Below are 13,548 nucleotides of genomic sequence, written 5' to 3' on the forward strand. Positions count from 1 at the left end.
TGATGAAAGCTGGAAGCCGGGTACCTTCTAGCATCGCACCTGCCTTAATCTGCGAGCTCGGGACTGATTATCGTCCAAGAACCAGCTTGCAAATACTACTTAATTTCCCATTCACTTCAGATTAGAAGCTCTGAAAAGACTTGGTGCCTACTTACAAAGGCCCCAACAGGTGTCAAGCACAATTATATGACAAGGAGTCATCCGCAACTTGCTCGTTACCTCAGGCGTCGTAGCTCTTGCTAAGTTCGTCAGTGAACTACAAGTGAACCCGAATTCGGTGAGTGAACCTCCCTCTCTTTCTTCACGCACAGCATTGGGGCATTCACCTCAATATTTCCCGGTGACGTCGGTGGCCTCTGCCACGGCCGTTGAGGCTGCACCAATATGGACACTTGTCTCAACTATACCATCGCCGTAGTCGAACGATTCCGCAACAAACAGCTCTTTCACCCCTTCGCTCTACGGCTGCCGGGCGCAATACCTAACAACGACACTTGAACCCTTTCTTCTTCTCCGCACCAACATTGATTGCAGTACATTTTTTTCAGCCTGGGCGGGACTGAAGACAAGATATTGGTAACGGGTCCCCTACAGAAACTCAACCACGGTAACAATGTCTTCGAACACGGAGAAAGAGCTGACCGCCGCTGCACTCACGCAGCCGACCGCCACTCAGATTGAGGAAGCTGTTCAATTCGCTCCACTGAATCCACAGCACCTCCAACAACATGCGAGCGATACCCCGAAGGTAACCAATGGGGCCGCCACTCAACCCGATGCAGATGGTGAAGAGGTCGTCCCAATTGCTAACGCAGACGATACGGTGTCTGCCGCTCTTACAAACACCAATATGCGAGTTACCGCTCAAGCCGAGGGGTTAACTCAGAACGATCTTTCGGACTCAGCTGATTCCCTTGATTCACTGCTTGTCAACACCAGCGAAAAAGCGGGTGATACCCCGGCCAAGGCTAAGCGTGCCCAAAAGCAGCTTCTGACCCTCCTTGTCCATCTCATGTTCATCATCGGTTCTCTGCTTACCTTGCGCACGGGTCTTAACGGCAATCGGCTCATCCTCCAAGGACGACTACATGTGGCCCATTCCCGCCTGAGCATTGAGACAAACCTCGCTGCGAAGGAGGCATATGTCCGGAATAGGCTGGATGCCCTTCTCCTCTCCAATCTTCTGCGACACACATTCGAGCCGTATCCCAACTGCCTCGTCCGCGGTATCAATACAGCCAATGCATACTTCATAAGCGTTGACATTAGTGCGTATCCTCATGCCTGCCATGAGGCTATTAGATGGACTGAGGGCCAGTGTGCGAAGCTTCATTTCATTCCCCAGGCTGCTGCCCTCCCCGCTAGTAAACTAAAGGGCTGGGCTAGGGTGAAGAAGGAGGTCGACAACTCGCTCCCATGGATGGCTTACCAGGTTGCCAACATCAAAGAATCGATTGCCGCACGGGTTCGTTCACGGCTCGCTCTACTTATGAAGTCACGGCGACGCAGAGACAAGAATATTAGCAGCAGCAAAGGCGAATCAGCGGCGGATAGTCGATTTTATATGCCCCACCATTTCAAACTTGTGGGCTGTGATAGTCCACCGTGTCGACTTGTCTATGAACCGCCAGCAAACCTCTCGTCTCTTACGCTTGCGTTGGACGAAACTCAACTTGACGCGATGAAGCACCAGATCAAGCAATTAACAGCTACAATCCTTAAGTGGTCTAAGGCTATCGACACCACCAACACTTTTGTTTACTGCCTCGTCCCAGTTGGATTTGTGTTCATGATCGCAATAATCATCATGAATAAGACTAGGGGACCAGTATTTACATGTAGAAAATATCTAGTGCGACTCAAACCGTTCCTGAATGATGCCATTATGGGGTTGTTGGTGCAATATGTCCTCTTCGGGTTGCCCACGTACTTGGAACAACTGGGCCTTCTCCTTCCAACGGAGGCTTACACGATCTTGATCTTCACTGGCGCTTTGGGTATATTCCAGAGTGTACTCCCGAGTCTCCTCATCGTGGTGCAAGGGGCCAATGGTGTTGCAGTTGCAAAGGGCTACGTCCTGCAACCTCATCAGCCAACCTCTAAAGCGACACATTTCAATTTTACCGGTCGACGGCGCGTTTCGCCACTTACGACTCTTGGGCAAGATTTGGCGGAAGCCATTGAAGAGACACGCAGGATTAGGGCTACTTCCACCCAGGTCGACATTGATCAGACCGTGTTTGACGATGTGGACCTCAACTCTGGATCAGACGAGGAGGATGCCGAATACATGGATGCGGCGCCTTATGTGGAGCCTGACAGCAACAAGTCGGGTTCCGATTCTGACTGGTCTGTTTTAGCTTAAGTGGGTATGCTAGAATTCGACCTGGGGGGTTTTGGGACGGATGGTTGATTCAAGGTGTCGCAGGTGTGGACTACATGACGGGTTGATAGAATACAATATCCGCCAGCACATCAGGACGATAAGTGTTTCAAAGGGTAGGCCAGCTCAATACATATTTTCTCCTATGGAATTAATGGGGAACGACTAGCACTGTGCTGTCATTCTCTGGTATTTCAGCACAGAAGATTAGAGCACCCCGACTAGCTTGCTTAGTCCAGGTTTCCTCTCACCTCTAGCTTAATATGCTAATACTAACTTACGCCCACCCGTTTCTTAACGACACTGCTATCGATAACGGTAGGAGAGGCAGTGGGGCCAATCTTTTAGGTAGATGATAGGTTGGTGATGAACTCACGCTATCTACCCACTGAACAAGAAAGAAATACTTAGTTTATACATTCGCCTACGACATATATTATGGGTAATACATCGAAAGGTACATCACACCCTATCTACCAAAGTATTTCATAACCATGACGCATGTGAATACATAACCGTGACACTATACTACTTCAAACCTCAATTCCTAACCTCCCTTCACAAACCCGCACAAACAGCCATCTTCCCTCTCCCCGTCCCAACCCCCTCTCCTGAATCCCCCCATACGTGGCTGGTCTCGATACTATATAAAGCCGCCTCTAACTCTACACTAACATCGGTATTAAGCTAACAATCCTCAACCCCATTTCCACGTTGTCCGCTGTTTTGGCCATAAGGTCTCTGGCCTCCGACCTTCAGATCAGTGAACCGGAGAGGATAACTAACGGAACTTCAACCCGTTACCACAGTCGTCACCTGACTCCGTATCCGGAAATGCCAGGACGGCTGTCGTCGCAAGAGAGTTGTTCTCAAGAACCGCAAGAAGCGGACACAGACCCAGAAGAAGAAGAAGAAGAAGAAGAAGAAGAAGAAGATATCAATACCGGCGAATGCTTATATTACAACAAGCAGCTACTCTACATAGATGCGGGACCTGGTGGCATAGAGTGTGCATTGTTGGATGATGCAGGCGGGGGTGGGAGTGGAAAGTAGAATATGGATGTAGAGTGGGAGTATGGAAGATTGGGTGATATGGGAAGGAATCTCGTTTCTAGTCAGGGAATGCCTAAAGGAAGTCTTGAGGGAGGAAGTGAGATACAGTCGCAGTATATGCCGGTTTTTATGTTCCATGTCTCATATTTGAATCTTCCTTGGTGTTCCTTCCTCCTCTTGAGTGTTGCGGTAGTAATGGAACCCTAGCTTTTGCGTTGTATGATCTTAGCTTTTCGCATTTAAACCTTTTACAGGGGCGCTCATTGGAGTTAGTGTTGTAGAAATAAGACATATTTAAACATGCACAGGCTGCTCTAGAGTGTTCAAAATGTGCATGATCTTGGTGGATTATAGTGTCGGGCTTTAAATGCTATTTTGTGAATGCTTAGAAGCTTGACTATACTAATAAGGCTTCTAGCTACTTCACGAAAAGATTTATATCTACAACCCCTCCCTTAACTCCGCCACAGCAAAGTAACCCTTACTTTCCACAACCCCCCTATCCTTAACCACAGCGGTATACTTCACCACCCACTGCGGCTCAACATCACCACTCAACCCCTCTCCCTCACCCCCCCCACTCAAAACCCCGAATCCTTTCTCGCCCGCTCCCAAAATCTCCCTCAGCGTACCCCGCGGTAACACATTAGTGCAATCATTATGCGTCAACAGTTCAATGCTCTCTTTCTTCGCATACAATATCAGCGGCTTAGGCACTACGCAACAGTCCCTAACATTAATCTGATCCACACTGGGCCGCACCCGTGTCCGAGGGAGGAACTTGCCTAACCGCTGACACCCGAATTCCGCTACGCCTAATTTTGCGATGATCTTGTCCTCATGCAATGTTTCCAGCGTCTGCCACGTTGTAATCATAGTGTCGATGTCTTCTGGCACAGTTTCTCCGTCTTCTGTAGAGGTGGAAGGCAGGATGGACGGTGGCGATTGTGATTGCGGCTGCGACGGCGGGGTTTCGAGCTCGGAATCCGAGTCTTCGTCATCCGCGTCGAAGGAGATTCCCGGGAAGGACACAATGAGTAGGTCAATGGATGTGGTGCCTAGTTCGCGGAGAACGATGTCTATGGCTTCGCGGGTTTGGATGCAGCGCCGGTTTGCTGGAATATTTGGCAGATAGAAGAGTTTCACTGTGATGTCGTAGGCTTCTCGGGGTTCAGTCAAGGGACTAGGTGTTTGTGAGGGTATGTACAAAGTATCTTTTTCTTGTGTTGTCCATGTTCGGAAGGAGGGTTTTGAGAGGGGGGTTGTTATTGCTGCTGCAGTTGTTACGGTAGTTGTTAGGGCGCCGTTGAGAGTGTTTGAGTGAGAAGCGGAAGGGCTCGGGGAGGATTGGTGGGCGGTGAAGTTTGCGCGCAGGGAGGATGTGAGTTCTGTGTTTGATTTCTCGAAGGTTGGACGTCGGATTACGGAGGGACCTCCGGACATTATATTGCTAGGGTTCGTTAGCTAGGGAATTGGGGTAGGTGAAATGTAGGCGGCCGTACGAAGTTGAGAGTACGAGCTTCATTCTGGGAGTTGGTTGGACTCGTAGGGCCCGATACTCGATACTACTGTATAGAGTGGCTTAAGGGTCGAAGTATTTGGTGAGGTTGAAGCTGCTCAGAAAGGTGTGAGTAAATGTTTTGTAAGCAGGTACTAAGTGAGGTGCGCTCTTAGATTCTTTTGGAATTACAAAGATGTTGACTAGAGGTGGACGTGTGAGAAGAGCATAATCATCACTTAGAGCTCCCTGGAAAAAGAGTAGGTGCTCAATCGGCGATCAAGGTACTGTGTTGAGAGTTGGGAGTTGCGGTGGGGTGAAATGCAGCCTTGCAGTGCTTTGACGTCGCGGGGCTGCTGACCAGTGCCCGACCGCCGATGCTTCAAATTTGACTCTTCACTCCAACCTCCTACCTCCCTCTCACGCACCATGGCTATCAAGTGAGTCTTACAGGCACATACGACGCTTTCATACACTGATAATGCTTAGATACCTCATTCTGCTCTCCCGGCAGGGCAAAGTCGTGTGTACTCTCGTACCCTCGCATGGCTGGCTGGAACTGACGGTCAATAGCGCCTAGCCAAATGGTTCACGACGCTGGCGCCCAAAGACAAAGCTAAAATCGTCAAGGATGTCTCGCAGCTTGTCCTTGCCCGACGAACCCGCATGTGTAATTTCCTCGAGTATAAAGGTTTGTGCGGTTTGCCCGGTTTGCCAGGTGTCCGCAGTTCCGGGCTAACAATTGTTTTCAGACACCAAAATCGTCTACCGCCGCTATGCTTCCCTCTTCTTCATCGCCGGCTGCGACTCTACCGACAACGAGCTGATAACGCTCGAGATTGTTCACCGATACGTTGAGCAGATGGACAAATACTATGGCAATGTCTGCGAGCTGGACATCATCTTTAACTTCCAGAAGGCCTACTTTATCCTCGACGAACTGCTCCTCGCTGGCGAGATGCAAGAGAGCAGCAAGAAGAACGTGTTGAGGTGTATTGGACAGCAGGACAGCTTGGAGGATATGGAGGTGAGTGGCATCTGCAGCGTCGTCTCTGAACCCACATCCCTCCCGTGCCCGTGCACCCCATAGCTCGGTCTCGCTGACTCGTGCCTCACTCTCGTCAGGCCGAGGACGACATCGTTACGAAGATCATGTAGATGATCATGTATCCAAGCGCACAGTGTATATACCTGAGGCGTCTCGGAGGCCTCTGTCCCGTTATCGCCTCTTTGTTTTGGGACCATTGCTAATCATGTCTTTCTGTTCTTCCGGCTTCCAGGACGCAGATGACTTCAAGGATAGACTTCAGCAGAGTGGCATTCTCTGATCGGCTTCTACCGCCCTGATATCGAAGCGGGGCTGCATTGCATGGCGTTTAGTGGATTGGAGTATGGAATACGCGGATAGCAGGGCGGTATACCACTTCCCTCGCCCTTTGAGGCCTGTCTTATGCTAAACGCTTCCTCAAGGACGAGCTTTGGTTGGGGACAGCTAAGCTCTTCCTTGTGGAAAGAATATTGAATCAATCATGGAGAAAACACCACCTGCCATATTGCCCTGATGAGCAAATGGCGATGGATGTACTCCACTTGCTTACAACAGAGAGTTCCTCCCCTGGACGCGTGAAGCGTTGCCCTTGGAGGTAACGGGTAGGCCCAGAGGCCGAACAGACTCGAACGTGATGAAATATGTCATGATATCGAGACTTGTGCCCCTGCATTTTTATTTCCCTTTCCGCACTCTGCTCATTTCTCTAGGTGGCCAAAAGTCCATTGTCCCTAGTCTAGGCTGCTGCGAGCCTGCGAACTCGATGCCGAACAAATCGAATGCAAGCACACACGGTAGCCAGTTGCTCCTTGGGATCCACAGAAACGGTGCAGACGTACTGTTATGCGGCCAATGTCAACACCAAATGGCCTCTCGCACACTTCCCATCTGGTGCTCTGGCGCCATGTCGTTGGCTGATAGCACCCGCTAGCACGGGCCAATTAGAGACGACGGTGGGGCACATGACGACGAGCTTGGCGCCGTGAGCTGACCAAGGACCGCGACACCTCCTCACAAGGAGTCTCGCGACTTCACCACAACACCAGCACCAACACGCCAGCATTAGATAGTTCTATGCTAACATCTCTCCTTAATACCGCCTGCTAGACTCCCGCCCGACCCGTGCCACTAGTCCCGTTCCTCTCTGCAGCCAGCCGAGAGCGACGTACATTGCTCGGCGTGGCTCAGGTCTTCAGGTCCCCGGCACCATACTGAACAATCAATCCCGAACCCTCTAACGCGACTCTATCCCGATCCTGCGCGTTACGTGCGCGACGCTACTCTCCACATTTTCCTGCCGTGAGGTCACTGCAAGCAGGCGTCATGAAGGTACCCAACCGTTGTGACTATCTCCGCCCGGCCATCTAGCTGACCAGTGTGACATAACAGTATCTCGACTTGATAGGTCTCAAGGAGGTTGACCAGGCGCTTGAATTTGACACAGAGAGCTATTCTATTATGGGTAGTTGCGACGCCTACTCAACAAAACCCGCTCGCGACCACAAGGAACTGTACTGTCGCATTGAGAAGACCCTAGAGGAAAAGTACAATAGTCTGGTCGCCAGCATCGACCAGCTGCCGCCTAGTATCCGTAACACAGTTGCTCCGCAAATGAACCTGGCCCGAAACACTCCGTTTGGTAGTTTCCAAGAGAAAGCCAATCGACGTGTCTTTGCGTATCTGATTGCCGCTCTCAACGAAACCTATTCGGACTATGACTTCGCCAACACTCTCAATCCGGATGATTTCCAGTACGAGACCTTGGAGAAATTCAAGTTCAACATTGAGGAGACCATGCGAAATTTGCGACCCCACCTGTACTCATCGGGTCTCCCTCCTGGCGCCATGACTCCAGACGGCACCCCGATCTGGAGCCCACGCTCCTGGGAGCATATCGACAGCGAAATGGGTTTAGCGGAGTGCGACATTTATCGGTGGATGCCGGCCCAGGACCCCTTCGATGGTGAAGATGGATCCATGTGGAGCTTTCACTACATGCTCTACAGCAAGCGGCAGAAGCGCCTCTGCTACTTGTATTTTCGCTGTGTCCCGCGTTCTCTTTCGTATAGCCCTACTTATCCCGTGTCCTTGATGGACAGGTATAAACATGTGGTGCGCCGTGAGATGAACGAGGATGAAGGCTCTAGCAAGAGAGCAGAATATTGGTTTGGAGACCGTACTAAAAATGGATTACAGTATGGTGGATCCGGCAAATTGGACAATCGAGTCATTGATCATCCGAAAGAAGAGGTCGTTGATGCCGACGAAGTCATGTACTGGCGCGATCAGGAGGAGACCCTCGGCTTGCATGAGTATAGCTCGGCCGAGGATGATAGTGACGTCGAGTCTCTCCGAGACCGTGAGATGAGCCGTGACCGCGAGTGGAGCGCCGCTCATGATCGGGAGTGGAGTACTTCCCACGAACGACAGAAGAGCACTGTTCGTTCCATGAGCCAGGACGTCACCGACCGCATGGAAGTTTCTCGTTGAGCGGATCTGAGCCCCAACCCCCCATCTTCTCAAGATGGCAAAGCTACTCTTGAGCGTGAACGAATTCTGGACCAACTAGTGGACTTTGAGCTCTGATTGAAGATATGATTTACGACACCTACGAACTAGTTCCATGTGTCTTTTTTTTGGCACATGAAGGCACCTGGGAACGGAGTTTGACCGGCTTTTGCTGCATTTTCAGGTGGTCCCGAGATCGACTACAGGGCGTTATCGGTTGGTGGGAGCGACTTTGATACGCCCCGGTCTCTTGCGATACCCCTTTCTTTTCCTTTGTTTGTCTCTGGATCTCCATGAGAGCTTTTATCTCCCGCTCTCGTTTTATTTCCTCCGTCATCCCTACTCTTTACTTATGCTTGTTTATGAGAATGACAAAAGATTATGGGGGACATTGATGTTGGACGAGCTTATCGGCTGATAATAGATGGGTAGGGATTTACGGATGCTCACGATGATGTATGAGTGTTTGACGAATGGTGACTCTATGACGAAGGGACAGCGATGGAAATTTCTTTTCATAGCGACTTAGTATGTCGAACTTCCTTGTGGGAGTGTGACTGAAAGGCCCCCCTTTCTCTCTCTCAATGGAACTCAACGCGTTAACACTCCTACCTGGAGCATGACATTGAGATTGTCGCAGTGACCTACACCTTTTGAAAATAGGCATTGTTGACCGAGCAGATGGGAGATGTGGCACGAATGGATGAGGTAGGGGCTTGATGTTGTTTGAGGGTTGTTGACGAGCTTTCTAGGAACGTTTCGTGGTCTGGCTAGAATGCTCTAGTGGCATGAGTCTTGGAATCTCTTTGGAGTATTGAGGGGTGCAGAGTAAGAAGAACGAGTGATTGATCGTCTTCGGAGTAAGCTACGTGCGTGCGATCGCGTTTCCTTGCCGTACATGCTAGATATCATGACTTCAGAAGGTAAGATGGCTTTGGGTAAAAGTCCTGACCAGTTTTCTACTGAAGCATCCGGGCCTACTTTCCTGCCTCTGCGCATTGCGCTTTCGGATTTCTTCGACAGCATTTGATATTGTCTACTGATACAGCAATACTTCTCCTGCTCTCCGGTATGATCAGGGATTCATGTATCTTGTTCCCCATCATGCTGTTGGTGGGTGTTGAGTCTACCAACCGAAGACTATAAACTGGATGTTGCTGACGCCGGGACTAAACACCACCTACCCACATCAGCCTGCATTATCATCATCATTCTGCACTACCAAGCAAGTCAGAAGATTGCGAGGCGCTCGCTCGCTATGAAAATAGGTCTTACAAGTAAGGCGATCAGCATTCTCATGCGTGCGGGGTTGGTGGCGACGCTCTGCAAGCTTGAATGGTGGTAAAAGAGTAGCATGGGGTCGAAATATTAGACAGCAACGTGGCTATCATCACCATTTCATCACTATTGCAGATATGAAACCGGGCCAAGAGAATAATATGTGAAAGTGGAATTAGCACCTCTGGATTGAGATTTAGAAAAAATATTACCTGTTGTGATTGACTTCGTATGATGAACAGATAATATCACAAACAACAGTATGTAGTGCCTCAACTGCACATTCCCAAACACAAGCGTCAACTAATACATCTCTACCTAGTACCTGTCCAATCCAGTCCAGACAGACTAAAGCAGGGCGATGCATGGAGGTGAAATCGTGGGGTCTGTAAGATCAGCATGACCTGGTTTGCAGCCTGCTCATGCGTTGTTGGTGGCCTTTCGTGCGGCCCGTGAATGGGCCTTACGTTCACCGATCAGCAACAATGCCTGGCTGCACTACTGCAATCCCGGCGCTACGGTTGATGGTTCGACTTTGTGGATGGTAGATGGCTGCTTGGAACATAACACTTTTCGAGGATGTGGAAGGAGGCGGATGGAGCGATGGATTGAGCAATGCTTTTTTTCTCCACAGCGAGTGAAAAGACTAGCTTCGCCGCATTAGGCGCTCGTACTCGCATCCAACAGCTCCACTCTAAGGTGCTGAGTTGTTGGAAGAAGTTGGAGGGTGTGGATCATGATTCCAGTCCAGCTCACAATAAGCTTGATAGGTGCGACATCTCGCAGGGGCGGTTGTGGTGCAGTGGATGAAGTTGATGAGGCCTCGTTTTCGTCTCCACATGCACTTACGTCCATGTCTGTCAATGCTCTGCCATGCTGTGCAGCTCAGCCACATTGCTGCCTCCTGCTGCGGTGGAGCGTGGTGGACAGCTGCAAGAAAGATCGCCTCAAAGGCACTGCGTGGGATATGCACATTGCTTACTTCAGGTTGTACGCATAGGAAATATGACCCGGATGTCGGTAGTGGTTGTTCGTTTATCGCATGCACGTTGTCTGATCAGTGTGGAGAATACGCCCTGCTTTCCCATTATCGGTCCGCGGTAAAATGTGATGACTGGGACGAAATGAACAAGGTCTTGGAGTTGTGGGCAATGGGTGGCACATGATGGTTGCGTGAGAAGGAAGCCGAAGCGGAAGCAGAAAAGTGGTTGCTGAAGGAACCATTTCTAGCTCTGGTGCGAACTATTTCGGCGGACCCGGACCTGTACCCGTACCTGGAGTATTGCTCAATGCGGTAGTCAAGAGACGACGTGACCTCCTGGTATCCGAAACAAGAATCAAGCTTCTGACGGTGGCTAGGGCGATGATAAGGAAAGACATGTTTAATGCTGACCCTTCTCTGGACACTCCCACCATCTGCATGCTCACCGTTCCGGGTCAATGGAATGATCACAGCTGAAGTGATGATACCCGAACCAATTCAAGTTGCCCATCGCGGGAGAAAAGGCGTCGAAGGATATGAGGGTGTGGATTCTAGTGCTGAGCGGCTTTTCTTACCAAAGCAACGCCAAACTGTTGATAGAATTTTGCTTTCTGGCGAATCAGTGTTTGAGAAGGGTGCTTGAGGGAGGACACTCGGCACAAGACGTGCAACGGGCGTGCTGAGGACTGCAGATAGAGGCTTAGATTCTGACAGCTGGCATATGATATGCAGCTGCACAAGCTGTCAGTATTAAACTATGGTTGCATCGGTATCAAGAGATGAGAGCCGAGTTGCCCGACAAAGTAGCGTGGTGGGTGGGGTGTTGAAGAGTCTGGAGGCCGTGCTCAGCTGAGCTGCAGGTGAGTGCGTTTTTACATCTAAAACGTAGCTCCTGTGAATAACCAGGCTCACGACGTTTCATCTTTAAAGGGTGAGTGGAGAGAAACTGCATCTCTTTGGTCCGGGGAAAATGATGAGTGGAGGGTTGCGGAAGGGAGGGAGGACGCGCATTGTGGTTTGGCGAGATTGTGGGCTGAGAATGGGGATTTGATGATGCCCATTTCCTTTGAGGGGGTTGCAAGCTAAAGGTGGTGTGCTGTGGTTTGGTTTTTTTAGGAGGCGAAATAATGCTTGGGCTGGCTGAGTTATACATGGACAATGGAGAGGTGAGTCGTAACTCGTAACAAGGCGACAAAGGTCGAGATGAGAACGAGGATCTGGGGTCATGGTGGTGGAGCTGTGATGCGTTGTTGACTTGCATCCAGGCCCTGGAAGAGGCAGGAACCATCTGCACTTTCGGGATGCCAGCTTCTGATTGGCCGAAATACTTAAAGTGTCGCTCATTTCCCTCGCAATAAGCATGCAGGAATTTAACATTCTACGATGGAGTTTTTGCTGCAAAACAATTGTCAGTTGTGAACGATCAAGCCACATTCAATTACCGACAGATTACAGCGGCGCCCTCGGTGCCCTTTTCAAATCTGTCAGTGACATGCCTGGCATCTCCTCGCTCGCTTTTTGAGTTTGGCAGGGCGACGCTTGTCGCGCCACGAATTTTTGAATTGCCAGCAAGCCACACCACAGGCGATACTTGATTGAACCAAAATTGCCAATTCCATTCTCCATGATTGAAATTGCGAATTAGAAAATCCTTGTGACATGCAAGGAACCTACCGTCGTGCTTTGGCAAGCCACGGAACAGCAAAATGGGAACCCAGAGATCGAGGACAGAAGGAGCCACAAGGCTTGTTCATGTGTGCCCTGTTTTACGAGATGAGCTGTTTGCTACCCCTGGATCTGCTGTTACTCAGGTGGGCTGGATGGATCCATCTAGAAATCCCGAAATGGAAGGGAGCTCAGGGGACAATGGGCTGACTGGATGAAATGGGCAGAACTGGGCAGTTGTAACAGGTAATGGGTGTTTCAATGAGGTGCTGCGACGTCTAGAAACCAATTGGGTGGAGCGGAGCGGAGTACACACTGTGCGGATTGCGTGGAGAGGGGCCGAGCAGTGGCAGTGCTATTACGTATGTGTGCTTTTCTGCACGAAGCGGAATTTTGTGAGCAGTTTCCGGCAAAAAAGTCACTCGCCGACCTCAGAGTGTTGAGGTCATTCGGCAACCGATGGATTGGATTCGCTGAGGCTCTTGTGTTGGATCTGAAAGACCTGGCAAACAAACGATGTGGGGCAAATAGCAAGGTGTGAGAAAAGCAAAGGGCTTTTGGAATCGACGGCGTCGAGGTACGGAAAGCCAAAGCCTGGGGACTCGGTGAGGCCGTTGGCGCAACTTCTCCACAGATCGGATCTGAAGGCCCGAAGTCGCTCTGCTCGTGTAACGTGTGAGAATTGCTTTTGTATGTCGAAGAAACTTCATCTCATAATGCTCGGAATCTGATGCCTTCTGGCCCGTGGCGTTTTGTTTCTGCACGGCAACGGATAGGTGGCAAGATGGAAAATGAAGATGGAGCGCTTGGTACCGCAAAGAGTGCTTCTTCGGGAAGGGCGTCTCAAGTCCAATATTGAGGGTTGCAGAAGGCCCTGAGGATCTTGAGATAAGTACCCATAGATAGACGGCTGCGTTCGGGTGTTCAGGAGACCGAGGCCAGGTTCTGACCTTGTATTATCTACTCCGTACGTACAAATTGGAAATACTCGTGAAATTGTGGTCTGAACGAGTGTCGATAGCCGACCATCTCCAGGCCTCGACAAAGGGACATAACACATTGTTGGCTCTTGCAGTGCGGAAAGGGTTCTGGATCTTGTTATGACTTGCATTGTTGGACCTCGTGGAGTGTCC

The 13,548-nt window shown here is 50.3% G+C and overlaps 3 protein-coding genes across 3 annotated transcripts; 2 read left to right on the forward strand and 1 right to left on the reverse strand.

Annotated features, from left to right (window-relative positions):
• Window positions 1-613: 613 nt before the first annotated feature.
• On the forward strand, window positions 614-3,474 carry BDR25DRAFT_355860 (uncharacterized protein; the record flags this gene model as incomplete). Its single annotated transcript, XM_033695535.1, has 8 exons — window positions 614-2,349; window positions 2,420-2,428; window positions 2,455-2,499; window positions 2,553-2,622; window positions 2,732-2,746; window positions 2,781-3,017; window positions 3,071-3,390; window positions 3,414-3,474. 8 exons carry the CDS (start codon window positions 614-616, stop codon window positions 3,472-3,474), a joined length of 2,493 nt encoding a protein of 830 aa, XP_033546992.1.
• Window positions 3,475-3,498: 24 nt separating this feature from the next.
• On the reverse strand, window positions 3,499-5,236 carry BDR25DRAFT_394076 (uncharacterized protein; the record flags this gene model as incomplete). Its single annotated transcript, XM_033698286.1, has 4 exons — window positions 4,939-5,236; window positions 3,905-4,886; window positions 3,743-3,775; window positions 3,499-3,639 (listed from the first exon to the last, which is right to left on the reverse strand). Exons 1-4 carry the CDS (start codon window positions 4,959-4,961, stop codon window positions 3,499-3,501), a joined length of 1,179 nt encoding a protein of 392 aa, XP_033546993.1. The 5' UTR covers window positions 4,962-5,236.
• A 99-nt stretch (window positions 5,237-5,335) lies between these two features.
• On the forward strand, window positions 5,336-8,472 carry BDR25DRAFT_370173 (uncharacterized protein; the record flags this gene model as incomplete). Its single annotated transcript, XM_033697131.1, has 5 exons — window positions 5,336-5,374; window positions 5,424-5,457; window positions 5,508-5,625; window positions 5,687-5,961; window positions 7,372-8,472. Exons 1-5 carry the CDS (start codon window positions 5,364-5,366, stop codon window positions 8,470-8,472), a joined length of 1,539 nt encoding a protein of 512 aa, XP_033546994.1. The 5' UTR covers window positions 5,336-5,363.
• Between the last annotated feature and the right edge of the window lie 5,076 nt (window positions 8,473-13,548).

The sequence above is a fragment of the Lindgomyces ingoldianus genome (assembly GCF_010093535.1).
Source record: "Lindgomyces ingoldianus strain ATCC 200398 unplaced genomic scaffold BDR25scaffold_18, whole genome shotgun sequence".
Lineage (NCBI taxonomy): Eukaryota > Fungi > Ascomycota > Dothideomycetes > Pleosporales > Lindgomycetaceae > Lindgomyces > Lindgomyces ingoldianus.